Source organism: Rhincodon typus, chromosome 13 (assembly GCF_021869965.1).
Source record: "Rhincodon typus isolate 14 chromosome 13, sRhiTyp1.1, whole genome shotgun sequence".
NCBI lineage: Eukaryota > Metazoa > Chordata > Chondrichthyes > Orectolobiformes > Rhincodontidae > Rhincodon > Rhincodon typus.
The window spans coordinates 55,117,217-55,132,144 of record NC_063344.1 but is presented as its reverse complement, the minus strand read 5'-3'; the positions used below and the strand labels follow the sequence as shown (position 1 = coordinate 55,132,144).

Genomic DNA, 14,928 nt, shown 5'->3' with positions numbered 1-14,928 from the left:
GAGTGAAAATTCTTTGGCATGGAGTAGCTGCAAAAGGATTGTGGTGGGAAATGAGTTCAAACTTTGTTTTGCAGTTTGTGTTATAAGTCTTTCTACCTGTGAGATAAATTGGTTTGTTTTCTTTCTTCTGTATACTAAACTTATGTTCTGTTGTTAAAGAACATCTGCAGCCTCATGTAAATATATTTCAGTGTCTAGGCCTCATGACATCCAACTTTAAAATTAAACATGAGGCCAGAATTTCTGAAGCTTTGTAATCTCATACAGATTGCCACTCTGCACCATATTTTCTATGAATGAAAGTGCTTTGCATTCCTGACAAGAGATGCTGTTCAGGAATGTGGAGCATCTATTCTGAAAAGTCATAAGCATAGAATAGTCAGGAAAGGCAAACCACACCACCTTTTTACAGCAGTCAGCTGCAGTATTCGGTAATTTATCTTTGCGGTAAAAGGAAAAGTACATAAGGCAGGTGTAAGGTTAGGGTGTCAGATGGATAGGGTACCAGACAGGTTACATGCCTTGTGGGTATGGTGCCAGGTGAACAGGGTGTCTTGAGGGTAGGGTGCAGGGTAGGTCGTTTCCAGGTAAGTAGGGTGACTGGTGGGTAGGGTATCATATGCAGGAGCAAGGTGGCAAGGAGCCAGATTAGTGGAGTGTTTAGTGTAGTTCAAAGTGAATGGGAGATATTGGGTCTGGCAGGGATGATGATGTTGATTCCCAGGGGTAGTGGGTCATGGGGCATTTAAATAAATACTTTTGGTTAGTTCCATGTTGAGGGGAATTGCAGTTCCCCATGCACACCTTCCAACTATGCTAAAGAAATAACTATCTGGACATTAGAAAATCCAAGCCATGTGATCTATCAAGCCAGGTTTCATTTTAGAATCTGATTTGGTCTGTATTAGATCAGCTGCAATCATAACATAACTAGGTCATTCAATGCGGATGATAGAAAGCACTTCTTCACAAAAGATACTGGAATTCTGGGATAGCAAGAACTGAAGATGCTGGAGTCAGAGACAACACAGTGTGGAGCTGGAGGAACACAGCAGGCCAGGCAGCATCAGAGGAACAGGAAAGTCAACATTTCGAGCCGGGACCCTTCTTCAGAAAATGGAATTCTGGAATGTTTTGTCACTCCAATGATAATGGGAGTGAGGACATGGTGGAGAGGATGTGTAGCCATGTCTCTCTATCAGGGGGAAATCCTTGGGGAGGCTGTTATTGTTATTACATAGATGATTGGTCAGACATGCCATGTGCCTTCAATATGCGATGTTACAGTGTGGTGCATTAGTGTTAACGTAGGGCAGTCAGTTGGTCATGTGATGTGTTACACATAGCCTGAGTTCTATTACAAGTGTTACCACTACATTATGTGACTATAAGTTTGAAATCTGTAACAGTTTAAATTGTTAGTGTTGTTAATAAACTGTCTCAAGACAGATCCAATCTTCATGGTATAAGTTGTAATGATACAGAAGTACTAAGGCCATATCAAATGACACATGGTAGTAGTGGTTGACACAAGAAACCACATCATGGTGATGGTTGTTTCAGGGAAGCTAGTCAGTTATAAAAGGTGATAACAGTTGTAGCAGTTTAAAGACGTTTTTCTTAACAAACACTAATCATCTACATGGATTTAGACCTGAAGTTTACAAGCAACAGCTAAGACCAAGTGGCACAGTGGCTCGGTGGTTAGCACTGCTGCCTCACAGCACCAGGAGCCTGCGTTTGTCTGTGTGGAGTTTGCATGCTCTCTCCGTGTCTGCGTGCGTTTCCTCTGGGTGCTCCGGTTTCCTCCCACAGTCCAATGATGTGCAGGCTAGGTGGATTGGCCATGCTAAATTGCCCATAGTCTCCAGGAATGTGCAGGTTAGGTGGATTCGTCATGGGAAATGCAGGGTTACAGAGATAGAATGGCTGTGATAGGATAATCTTCAAAGGGTCGATGTGGACACAATGGGCCAAATGGCCCGCTTCCAAGCTACAGGAATTCAACAAAATGCTTCAATTTATTCTGAAGCAAAGCAACCTCAATGAAAAAGGAATGTTACTGAGTCCTCACTTAAAAAAAAGGCCATAGTTTATGCAATTCAAAAAAATGGAAGCTTTGTAAGTGACACAGGACAGCTCCAATGTAGTTAAACAATCCTTGGACAAAAAGCAGGCAGAAATATTGAAAAAATATCTTCTGTGTTACTACGGTATTATCTGTGTCTGGATGTCAGTCAATTCCATCTTCTTGTTTTTCAGGAATTACACAAAAGCAACAAAAAAGGCACTAAAATAAAAACAAAGAACTGTAGATGCTGGAAATTTCCAACACAAACAGAAAGTGCTGGAGAAACTCAGCATGTTTGGCAGTATATGCAGAGGGAGAAGCAGAGTTAACATTTTAAGTCCACTGACCATTTTGTTGAGCTCTAAACAAAGTTTTGTAAAAGGATGAAAAGCAGAATCATTTCTGTTGTAGTGAATCGTCCTGAAAACAAAAAAAAAGCCACATTACCTCCCACCTCTTTTGATGCAAATCTAGATACAGACACTGATCTGTTACTGTTAAAGCAGCAATAATAAGAAGTAAACAAAAGGGGTCACCAAAAATGAAAATAGATAAAGCATTACAATGCATTCAGATCTTTTTACACGTGCATTTTGAACAGCATAGAGCTACAAAGTAAAATGGAAAGCAAACATTTAAGTATGGATTGGTATTCCGCTGACATGCTGTCAGAACCTCTGTTATTTCAAGAAAGAATTAATCGCTACTTTATAGATCAACAATAGCTGATAAGGAAAGACAAACAGTTTAACTACTCACTGATTTGGGAAATGTAGGATTCAGAATAATCAATTCTTTTGGTATTCTAATGATGACAGCAAGGATCCAGATTAAACTTTCCAGCTTTTACCACACCAGCTTCAGGTTTCAAGCAGCTTCAGTATACCCAGGCCCGAGCTCATCTCATACTGGCAACTGCCAGGTGAAAGAACTGACCAGTTTGTAGGAAGGTGTCAACACCAAAATATAGAATGAGGTTTCACCTAAACTAACTTAATTGAAATGCTTATGGGACTGATCATTGCCTCTACAACCACAAAATCATTCAGAAAAGCAAAACCTCTCACCAAAGCTAATTGATGCACTGCTAGATATTATGCCACATCTCTGGAGCAGGTGGGACTTGGAATTTAGGCCTTCTGGCTCAGAGGTAAGAATACTACTAGTGTACCTATAGACCTGCATTTATCCATGATAATACACGACCTCTGACACCATGGGCTCTTATCTTATTAAGTAGCCTATCTTGTGGTATCTTGTCTTTTCTGGAAATTCAAATGTATTATTTCCACTGCTTCCCCTTCAATCAATCCTGCTTGTTACCTCAAAAAGAATTCAAATAAACTTTTCAAGCATGATTTTCCATTCATGAAATCATTAGTGTGTGGATAATGAATTAGAATTAGAATTAGCCTTATTGCAATGCAAATATGCATCCTGGTCATATTTATCAGGAAAGGGTTTCCATTCTTTTGGGAGGTGGAGGGGATAATATTTTATTGTATAGATTCCAGACCAAACAGGCAGAGTGCCTTCAAGACATTCAAATGACATCACAACATGTGATGTTTCAGTATAAAGGTCCTCACCTCATATTCGCTGCCTGTCTAGTGTTTTACAGTCAATATATTGTAACATCAGTCATCATACAACCAAAACTGTGTATGAGCCTGAGATCTTATAACAGCATAAATATTTAGTGTTGTTAGTAAGCTTCAAACCATCTATCTAAACAAGAATCCAGTCTTTGTGGTATGTGGTAAAGGGCTAACATTCAGGGAAACACACAGGCCACATCATAATGGCAGTGGTGTTTGACCCAAGAAACCACATTAGAGGTATTTGATGAAGACAATGGTTGTCACACTGTTGTAAGTGCCCAGTATCACCTCTGTTAGGGGCAAGCCATAACTGGCCTGTGGCAGACCTTGCCTAAGATTAAGGACTCCAGGGATGGAAATTCCAATGTCCACTTGAATGCTAAGAGCTATTGGCCAATCAGATGCCGATAATTGTGAACTATCTTCTAGATTCTGCTGTAGCCACATTGCACCTCCTCACTATGAAGTGAAGGTTGCTTTTATGTCATGCAGGCGAGCTTTAACTCTTGTTAACCTATCAGGAATTGGATACTGTGAAGTGTGCAGCCTCTGGATTGGTGTTGGTTGGAGGCTGAAAACATGTTAATTATCAGGTAGTAGTGAGTCGGCATGATGTCTGCATCAGAAGCAACTGGCACAGTTAATTGTGCATTGTGATCTGTGTACCATTTCCAAAGGCTGGTATATTTAACTAGTAAGGGTCAGAGGTCCAAAAAGAAACAGGAAATGACTGAATAGATTACTGCAGGGTTAGCATTATTGTGCTTACTATGTTGAGAAGTAAATTTGACCAAACTATTTTCTGTAATTACATTTCTGGGTTTAAGAACCATATTTCACATGTTCTAGAACTGGAGTAATCTCTACAACAGGATTAAATACAATTGTCAGCTGTGAAGTGGATTTGGAGTTTAGCCTCATGAATTCAGCATATATGAATGCGTGAACGTGCATAAATAAATTTACATTCATCATAGAAGATTATTAGTACCTTTTATTATTTCAAAAATATGATTTTAAATAGCAGGTACAACATAACATTTAAAAAACTGTGAAACTCAGATTTCTTAAAGGATGGCTCCTGCCCAAAATAATTCCCAAATTACAGCATTGACATTTCTAGCATATTTAATAGCAATGCTTTAATGTTTAAAATTTCTACTTCTAGGCTCCTGTTTTTAAACATACAACATTTTTTCTGCATCACGTCCAGATAAAACTGGCTTTGTTACTCTGCTCTTGTCCCATTTACTTTCAGCTGACCACCAGGTGATCTGCACTGTTAATCCCCATCTTCCCAAGCTTTGTGAAAATTTATAGCAACACAATGGTAACTTTCTAAAGCTCGCTAGGGTCATGATTTTATCATATGACTAGCAGATACACATTACTATAACAGTTATTATTGCAAAAGTGCAATAAGTCAGGATTCATTCAAGTAGACAAATATTGCAAACATTTGAGTCACAGAGGAAGCATGATAGCAAAGCTCAGAAGAAATCATCCTTCAAAATGCAAACCATCAAGTCAATCAATTTTTAAAAGTTTGCTTATAAATATTAGGAAATTGTAGTTAAATATTAGCATGTTGCATATTTTACTTCACCTATAGAATTCTAATATTTTAACGTCACTATCATTAAATCATTAAAGTCACCTCTACCTTCCTCACAAAATATACACCTGTGTCCCCAACCTTATATAACATTTAGTCATTTTATATCAATGATAAAGCAGGGTCCCTGTGATCATTGTACTTGCTACCTAATAGAAGCCTCAGTGTACTATTTAACATTGGTGCACTATATACCATGGTAAAACAAAGTCGGTGTTTTCTCTCTCATTTCTTTCCACACCCTTAACCCAAAACAAGTAGGTGACCCATGGTTGGAGAAAAACTTCATTTCAGTAAATTAACCAAAACTTGAAGTTTATGGTTCTTTCTGTTTGCCATTTGTGGATCTCAGTGAGGCAACAAAGGACCTGTAGATTACAACATTTTTGTGTCCTCTCATACAGTATAACATCTAAGCAGAAAACGTAATGGTAACAAGGCCGGAAGTGAAGAGCTTTCATTCGTAACCAAACTCATTCATAATCTACATATGCTAAAACATATTTAGGAATGCAATTCAACATGTTTTCCTTTTCTCATTATATTTATTCTCGTTAAGTTTTATGAGACATTAACAAGTCAATCTTCAAATGAGAAATGAAAAATTCTCATGTGATCTTAGGCTAACATTACATTGATCAGAACACAAATGAGCAAGAATAGTCATTAAAATGTTCTTGGTTAGATGGCCAAAGAGTGGGAAGTGATTGTACCATAAATGTTTTCTGCTCCAAAATGTTCCTTGTTCAAGAAACTCAAAACATTTGTGAAGGGGGAGCCCATATACAGAAGCCAACAAGCCAAATCATACCAGTAGGTACCATTTCTAAAAAAAAGAACAAAAAATTTGGAAGTTTATTGTTCTCGCAAATAATTAACTGGACAGTCAAAATAAAGACCAACAAATGATTTATCAGATTTTTTCACATTGTTATAAACAAGGGACCTTTTAAGGTAATGGAATGAAATAAGGATATTTTTGACCTGAGCCCTGCCACAGTGTTCAATATTCACATCTCCTTCATTTCTGCAGGTTTACCATGCCAAGCAGCACCTATTGCTGTCCAACAGAGCAGTCAGAAAAATAACCAGTCTTCAAGTTATTCTAACAGTCTTCTAATAGTCACAAAATGTAGTGCGTCCTACTGCCTGGCAAAGTTCTTCCTGTTTGAAAACCTAATCAGACTCAGACACTCCTTGACCACTCTATAGGCGGGAGAATTACTGTGGGTAAACATGAACAAAACTTTTTCAATCTTGTTGCTTTGTGCTGCAGAAAGTTCATACACATACCCTGCTATTTCACAAGGTTTCCATCATTTGTACAGTTGAAATTCAACGTATTTAGAAAATGTACAATTTATGTCACATTACTCATTTTCAACTATTATCAAAACTTAGCTAAAATGTTTAGTTACAGAAGACTTAATTCAATATTGATACAATATTAATATTTTGAAATTATTATCCACACAATTAAGCATCTATTCTTTTATATTTTTGCAGATTAATTTGTTAAAATCATTATTGGTCTTTGGATTAAATACTTGTTTAAAATAAAAAGCAGTTTTCACGGATACCATTGAAAAAGTCAAGTTCTGCATCTATGGTCTAAAATTGTTCCCAAATGACTTGCAGATTATATATACGCATACCTTATATATATATAAAAATAAGACTACATAAGATAAATTCAAAAATACTTCAAATGGTGTACAATTTAGTGCAGCATTTCTAAGAGGCATTAAGTTCTACAAAAGCACAGCCCTGAGCCGTTAGTTTTGAACAGTATGAATAGGGACAGAGGTGATTATGATCATCCTCTGAATTGGTAAGCAGACTACTCTAAACCAGATGATTAGTTTTGTTGTACCAATAATGCATTTTCAATTCTGAGGCTTTATGTATGGAGTCAAATCAGTTAGACAACTAAAAAGTTACAGGTCTAGAACTTTAGGTTAAAATTTAAATAAAATGGCACCCCAAAAAACAGTACTTAGTGCACGTTTTAGTTATCCAACTGTTAGTATTCAGTTCTGTGCTTTACAAATCTGTACAAGTGGTTGTGCTGGGTAAAACACAGGAAATTCTACATAAATGCGGCCTTCAGTTCTTTAAAAGCTGCTCTTCGTTGCTTCCTGTCTTCTTCTATACGTTTGCGCCGCTCCTTCTCGGCTTTGATTTCAGCTTCAAACCTGCTGCCAGTTGTCAGAGCCTGGGCCTAGAAACAAGTGCAAGTTAATTTAGGCAATGGGATTTTGTATATTACTCGAAACAATTGCATGCTCCCTCCTTTCCCTAAAGAATTGCATTAGTCCCCAACCACAGGAAAAGGCACTAACTGGCATAACAGCCAGCCTTACTGCAGTCAGTTACTTTCAAATGGACAATCAGTGCCTATTTTGTTATTCTCGATATCACCAGAGATTGTTATTTGTAATCTGGATGAGAGGGAGTCATGTGGCTCAATTGCCAAAACAGCAGCCTCCTTCTCTTTAAGCTCCTTCAAGGTTGTAATAAAAACAAAAAATATTGTGGCTGCTGGAAATCTGAAACAAATAGAGAATGCTGAACAAACTCAGCAGGTCTGGCAGCATCTGTAGAGAGAGAAACAAAGTTAACATTTTGAATCCGGTATGACTCTTCTTCAGAACTGTGGAGTTCAATTTGAAATATTCAGCCATGATAACGTTTGAAAGTTTTCAACTGATGTGATTTTGGCTAGCCATATTTAAATCAACCACAATGGGGCTGAAATAAAAAGATTGTCATTCCTGCCAACAAGAAAGCTGTTAAAGTAATATCATCGCTTGTTGTTGGATGTTGGTCATAAAAATATTCGAGGGCAATTTGAGATGAACAATAAATGCTCATCTTTCCTTCAATGCCTACATCACATAGACAAATAGAAATGCCATAATTGAAACATGCACCTTCATGTGTGCAAGAAACTCACAATAAAGATAGAGCAATCTCGCTGAAATTAAAAGTTTGAACTGCAATTGTCTTGTTGATTACTGTTTAAACGCACAAGACGGTACATCTGAAATATTTCAAAGTAGAAATTTACTTCTTGGGATGGAGTACATGATGTTAATTACCTCACAATTAAATCCATTCGGTAGCTGCAAATGCAGGCTTCATGTAGCACCCTTCATGACCTCAGGTTGCTCCAAACTGTGTTACAGCCAATTATTTGCTTTTAAGTGTAATTGTGATTGTAAAATAGGAAATGCAGCAGCCAATTTTGCACACAAGTTCCCACAAACAACAGATAGTTTGTTTCTTTTAGTGATATTGATAAAGGGATAAATTGTTGTCAGGGCAGGGAAATATCATGGAAACATTTACATCCATTCAAGAGAGAAAAACAGGGCCTTGGTTTAACATTTTAGCTAAAAGGTGGCACTCTGAGAGTGCAGCATCCCCTCAAACCCAGATTGAAGTGTCAGGCAAGATTTTTTTGCTACCTTCTTTCAAGTAGCTCTTGAAGCTACAATCTTCTGTTTCAAAAGCCAAGAGTGCTATGGACTGAGCATCTTTTGGTTTCTGATTATATTTAGTGTTGATCCACACTACCCTTTCTTCCTACCTTAGAAACATTTTCACTACTGTTAAAGCTGGACGTCAGATGAAATTGTTCCAATAGGTTACAAGTTTTAGGTAGGAACAAATTACTGCAGATGCTGGAATCTGTGCTGAAAACAACAAATGCTGAAGATCACAGCATGTCAAACAGTGTCCATGGAGAGAGAGCAAGCTAACAATTCAAGTCTAGATGACTCTTCATCTGAGCTCTGATGAAGATTCATCTAGACTCGAAACGTAAGCTTGCTCTCTCTCCATGTCTGACAAATTTTAGGCAGTTTAATTTTTTCCCAAGAGCCTGCTGTGTTAAAATCAAAACATTCACAAACTTGAATCCTCTCTAAATTAATATATTGAGAAACATACATAAATCGAGTGCTCATCTCTTATAAAGCCACACCCTATAGTGCTGTCATAATCTGAACTCAGCAATGAAGAGCCTCAGGTGAAGCTCTGACCGTCTACAGCTTTAATACCACTAAACTGGATAAAACTGCACACTCCAAGCAGTGTCCTGGCCGAGTGCTGTCCAATTACACATTCCAGTGTCTTCAATGAGGTCTAATACTTGGCAAAGTGTCATGGTCAACAGACACAGCCTTTTAAATTAGAGCTCTGTCAACTCAAGAATTACCTGTTGCTAACTGGTTATTCAGACAACCATTCATCAAACATTACAGTTTAACAGGTTCTCTTTTGTCCTGTAAATATTTCAGTCTTGATCCGATAGTTAGTTTTTACCTTTGCCTCAAAGAAATGCTTGGCACCTTGAACCCCCTCGGTGGAGACATCAATTTCTGAAAGCCTGGCGAGAGCCATCAACCCACTGTCTTCCTCCAACTCTCCTGCTGCCGCCTTGTGGAAGATCAGAAGAAACTAAAAAGAAGTACAGGTACACTGAGCAAATTGGTGAACTCTCATCACTTCTATCCCCTAGGACAGGTCCAACAGCAAGCCTCGGTGTAAAAATTTCCATGTGTATCTGGGATATAAAGTCATAGAGCTATACAGCACGGAAACAGACCCTTCGGTCCAACTCATCCGCGCCGACCAGATATCCTAAACTGACCTAGTCACATTTGCCAGCATTTTGCCCATATTCCTCTAAGCCCTGCCTATTCATATACCCATCCAGATGCCTTTTAAATGTTGTGATTGTACCAGCCTCCACCACTTTCTCTGTCAGCTCATTCCATACATACACCACCCTCTGCATGCAAAAGTTACCTCTCAGGTTCTTTTTAAATATTTCCTTTCGCACCTTAAAGCTATGTCCTCTGGTCTTGGATTCCCCTACCCTAGAAAAAAGACCTTGTCTATTCACACTATCTATGCCCCTCATGATACCTCAATAAGGTCACCCCTTAGCCTCCGATGCTCCAGCCATTCAGCCTCGTCCTGTAACTAAAACCCTCCACAGCCAATCACACATTTTTTAAGTTTTAGTTGGAATTCAAGAAAATTATCTTCTTGAAACAATTCGTGATCTTAGCTTGAAAAAAAACCCCGACAAAATGATCACAAAAATGTGAAAACATGAGACTCTGGGCTGAATTCTTGCTCTTTGATCAACAGCAGAGTTGAAGCAATTCCCAGATGTGGAAACTCAACCTTGGGGAAAGTGGACCAGAAGTTCGGGTTTCTGTGCCGGGTCTGCTGGGTTTCATGGAGTTTTGGTGGGTGACCCCAGGGGGCTGCTGCAGGTGGAAGTAGGTTGGCCTTGGGGCTCCAGCACTTTGTTGAAGATATGGACAAAGGAATAAAACAAACTGACAGCTCCCACCCCTTACCTCCTAACCCACTACCAATTTTCCCACCTCCCTTACCTCCCAACCACACTCTTGCATATGCCATTCATGTTAAAGCATGTTACCTCATGCACTATCCCCATACCCTCCTTACCAACCTATGCTCCTCTAGGTTTCTCCATAGGGCCTTCATAGTCCCTACGTCCCTCACCTATCTTTGTGGCCCTTTACTGACCTAATGCCAAACCATTTCAATCAACCATGCCACCCTTCTGCCTTACACGTACCATGCCAAGTCACCCAGTATCCGTCACAGAAGATCTCAGGATCCATGCTGAGATCAAATAAAATTCTAGAGTTATTACTGATGATTTCCCTATTTTAAAAAATCTCATGATTAAAAAAGTCACATGGAACATCTTTAAATCACTTAAAAAAACAAGTACTGGAATTCATAGTCCTAGTTTAATTATTTATAATCGTCTTAATCTGTCAAACTGTGAACTGGCAGGCACCCTACTGTGATAATGAAAGGTTGAGAAATCAGAATCCAGCACTAATCATGCAAAGATAGTCCTCAGGCTTAATGTCAACAAAGTGAAATAGCAAGCAATGATTTCTTTTAAACATACAGGAGTGGGATTTTGAGACTGAGGTCTCTCTCTCTCCCCCACCTTACACTTCTTTTCTAAATTTGAGAGTTGCTCTGTCTATGCAAAGAATTTGAGTTTGTGAATTACTATACACACTTATGTAAAGTTTATGAAACTAAATGTTAGCTAAAAAGAGCATGAACTGTACTTATACACAACTTATTTTTTGAGATGTTGAAATTCTCTGATTATTTCATAGCTAATTTGTCAGGTTAGAGACTGTTCCCATTAACTCCATTCCCAAAAGTAGCATAAAAGAAGCCAAAAAAGTATTTTTCTTATTTTTTACAAAATGCCAGGAGCAGAACAGTTGTCTTTGAATAAGTAGTTTTGTAATTGACTGAGTTTGACTTCAACGGCAAGTTGGTAATATGTACAAAATATTTGGACTTTTTGGCCAAATGTTGGATATCAACAAAATTGACCATTATTTAAGTATGCATAGTAATTTCTGTGATTTTATCTAAACCAATTCTCTCTTGGCACAGTTGCTACAGTTAGTGATATTGAATGAGAGCAGGTACAATTACGGGCTTGCCTTCCTTCACTGTCACCCTGCCTCTTGGTAAAATACTGGGTTTAGTTTCCAGCCTGTTGGCCACATTGAAATTCCATACTACACCCTTTAGTCTTTCATTAGCAAAAGAAAGCTTTGGGGAAGACTATCAGGAAACATTTCTCTCCCCCAAAATCCCTAAACAGCATGAACAATGGGCATATAAAAAATATATTCCACAGCTTTTTTCTCTTTTTTGAGGATAATGCATCATCTCCATTTGGGAACTACCATAACAACAAAATTAAAATCAGGAGTTCAGAGAGAGTGGGGAACCCCATTCCCACCTGATGGCACAGATCAACTTTCCATCATTCCACGGTGCAGCATGCTGTAGTATCCTCAAGAATGACTCTTGATCAAGCAATTACTTAGGATTATGGCTTTGTGTTGGGTATTGGAGGGGCAGTTAAGAGATTTTAAAAAAAGATAAAAAAGGACAACAGAAAAAGGTTTGTGCTTAATACTGCTCTATTGGCTGATTCCACACCCAAAACAGAAAACAAAAATGTTATACAGGTATAACTAGTGCTTAATTGTGGTGTAGATTAAGGAAATTTTACACTGGACTTATTACATTACAGTGTAATGTGCACTTCCTTTCAAATATAACATTAAAATAAGTAGCATGAGTTAATGACATTCATTGTTTCATGTATCAATATTATTCAATGAATTAATAATGCTCACTGACTGGGTTCGCAACATGGACATTTAGGAAACCATTGTACACATTAAATATTTTTAAAGGCTTTACTGTAATAAAGCAACTCAAAACTACACACAAGAATAATACATGTACAAAGCTTGTTACAATATGATTTAAACTGATCATTTAAAGCAGAGCCCAAGCTCATTCAGATCACAGTAGTAAAATGGGAAAATTAAATCAAGATTTTGAATGTATAACACACTTAGACTCAACTGTCATCTATGTCAGTGAGATTTGGAAGAGAAAGCAAAGATGTTACATAACTTGGACATCTTTCACTGGTACTGCCTAAGCAAGATCTTGGGTATCATTTTGAGAGATAAAATTGGCAGTAAAGAAGTGCTACACAGGATTGGTCAGAGGTGCCTAAAAGGACATTGCAACAGAGAAGACGACTGAAACTGGCAGGATAAACACCTTGCCCTCCTGGGCATAGGTACTGCCACAATGGCAGCTGAATGCTCACTGTCAGACGGCTGGTTTAATATCTGGCAAAGTCAATTTATGAAGTCCCTACAAGAGTGGGAAGAAAGAATTACAATGGACCAAAATCGGGTGGTGGAGTCTTATTGCCCATTGTTCTGCACTGGACCACAGGAACAAAATGAGTATTCTGTCGCTTTCCTGCTTTGAAGATGGCATGCCTATTTCTTCCTTGGCACCATCTGGGAATGAACTTTGTGCTTGAGGCCAATTGATGAAAGAAAACCTGGTCGCTATTTGACACCAATTCCTCCCTTCCTTGGTTTCTTGAAATCTTGTAACTTACCATGGCATCTGTGAAGACGTCAGCTGAAAACATGTTTGCAAGAACTACACATGCGCGCAGTTACAGCTTGTGGATTTTTCATTAACCCATCCATATTGAATGAAGGAAGAATGGAAGGGTTTCCACTCAGTGGTGCGTTTTTTGATGACCCACAATATGAACAAATCAGGTACAAGTGATTCAAGAATAGAATCTGGTTCTATTTGATAAGGTACTAAAATGGCCTTTTTATAAATCCCTCTGCAAAATTCTTTGAGTCAATAAAAATGAAAACCCTTTGGTAATATTTAATGCAACTTTTATACAAGTAAATAATTAATTTCTACCACAAAGGATCATGGCTTTCACATTGCTAGTAGTGTTTTAGAATTAGTTATTTAAATTGCCATACACAGATTTTTCCTCAATTAATGCAATCACTAGTAAATTGTATTCTAGCAATGTCTGCTAGCTTACACAATAAGTAATCTACAAAATAAGCTATACTCTATTATCTATATCAGCTTCATTTATGCTATTAAGGGTATCTGTTACATTGATTACTCCTGCCAGAAAAAAACATCTTATTTCTAGAGGGAAAGAACAGCAGCATGCAAAAACCAACTTATATCAATTTCATTAGACCAAATTTAGTGCCCACTTATTGTACAGACATACCAAAAGCAAGCAAGGAAGACTTGAAATAGTACCTTTCACAACCGCATGACATGTCAGAATATTTTCCAGCTAATGAGGTATTTTTGAAGTATAGTCACATGTAATGTAGGAAATACACCAGCCAGTTTGTGCACAGCAAGGTCCCAAAAAACAGCAATATACTAAGGACCTAATAATCTATTACTATGAAATCGATTCACGGATAAATATTGAGGAACAAAGTTCTTCTTTAAATAGTACATTGCTTTTCTTTTTGGTCCGAGAGAGCAGTCAGTTCTAACGTGTGAAATCTTACCAGATAATGAATGACGTGAGCATTGCAAGAAAATTGTAGGAGATCAGAATTGAGACAACTCTAGACGTTGAGAGTTAAAAGGTCTTATTTTCCAACTAAGTGTTGAACAACAAAATGAGATTCTTGTCAGTGTTGAGCAACAGCACTTTGCATTTATTTGCATGTATTAGCATCTCATTATCAGTTAATCTCACTTTATTGATATGGAGTTTCCTGTTGTCCCACCGACAAAATACAAACTACAATATGGCAACTCCCGACATGAAAGTCAGAGAGATGGTAACCTGGTGACCCCAGCTTGCTGCTTGCTCCTCCAGGCCTCCATCTCTGGACACCATCCCCAAACTCAGGGTATACTTCATGGCAGCAATTCCCTCGCAGTCTTCATCATAGACATTGGCAATGGGACACGTACCAGCCTCTCTGCACCTACATGGCATTCCTCCTATTCACATATAATACAGTACTGCACTTGCATGCTGCACCTGAGTGTACTCGGACCTTTTATTGCAATGCTGCTGCTATGCTACTTTGTGCACAGGGGCAAACACACAATTTATGGATTGGGACAGAATGCGTCCCATGGCTCTTCCCTTGCTCTTTTCACACTCACTACTTTGCTGCTCACAGCATCTTTGCTTGCCTTATCATGCCTGTTTTGTA

At 38.3% G+C, this 14,928-nt stretch overlaps 1 protein-coding gene across 1 annotated transcript in view; it reads right to left on the bottom strand.

Moving 5' to 3' along the window:
• Nucleotides 1-4,707: 4,707 nt before the first annotated feature.
• efhd1 (EF-hand domain family, member D1) overlaps nt 4,708-14,928 on the bottom strand; it is a 110,077-nt gene continuing 99,856 nt past the window's right edge. The window contains exons 3-4 of the mRNA XM_048604353.1: nt 9,617-9,751; nt 4,708-7,508 (exon numbers count right to left, since the gene is read on the bottom strand). Of these exons, the coding sequence (XP_048460310.1) occupies nt 7,377-7,508; nt 9,617-9,751 (267 nt within the window). The 3' untranslated portion in view covers nt 4,708-7,376. The remainder of the gene's footprint in view (nt 7,509-9,616; nt 9,752-14,928) is intronic.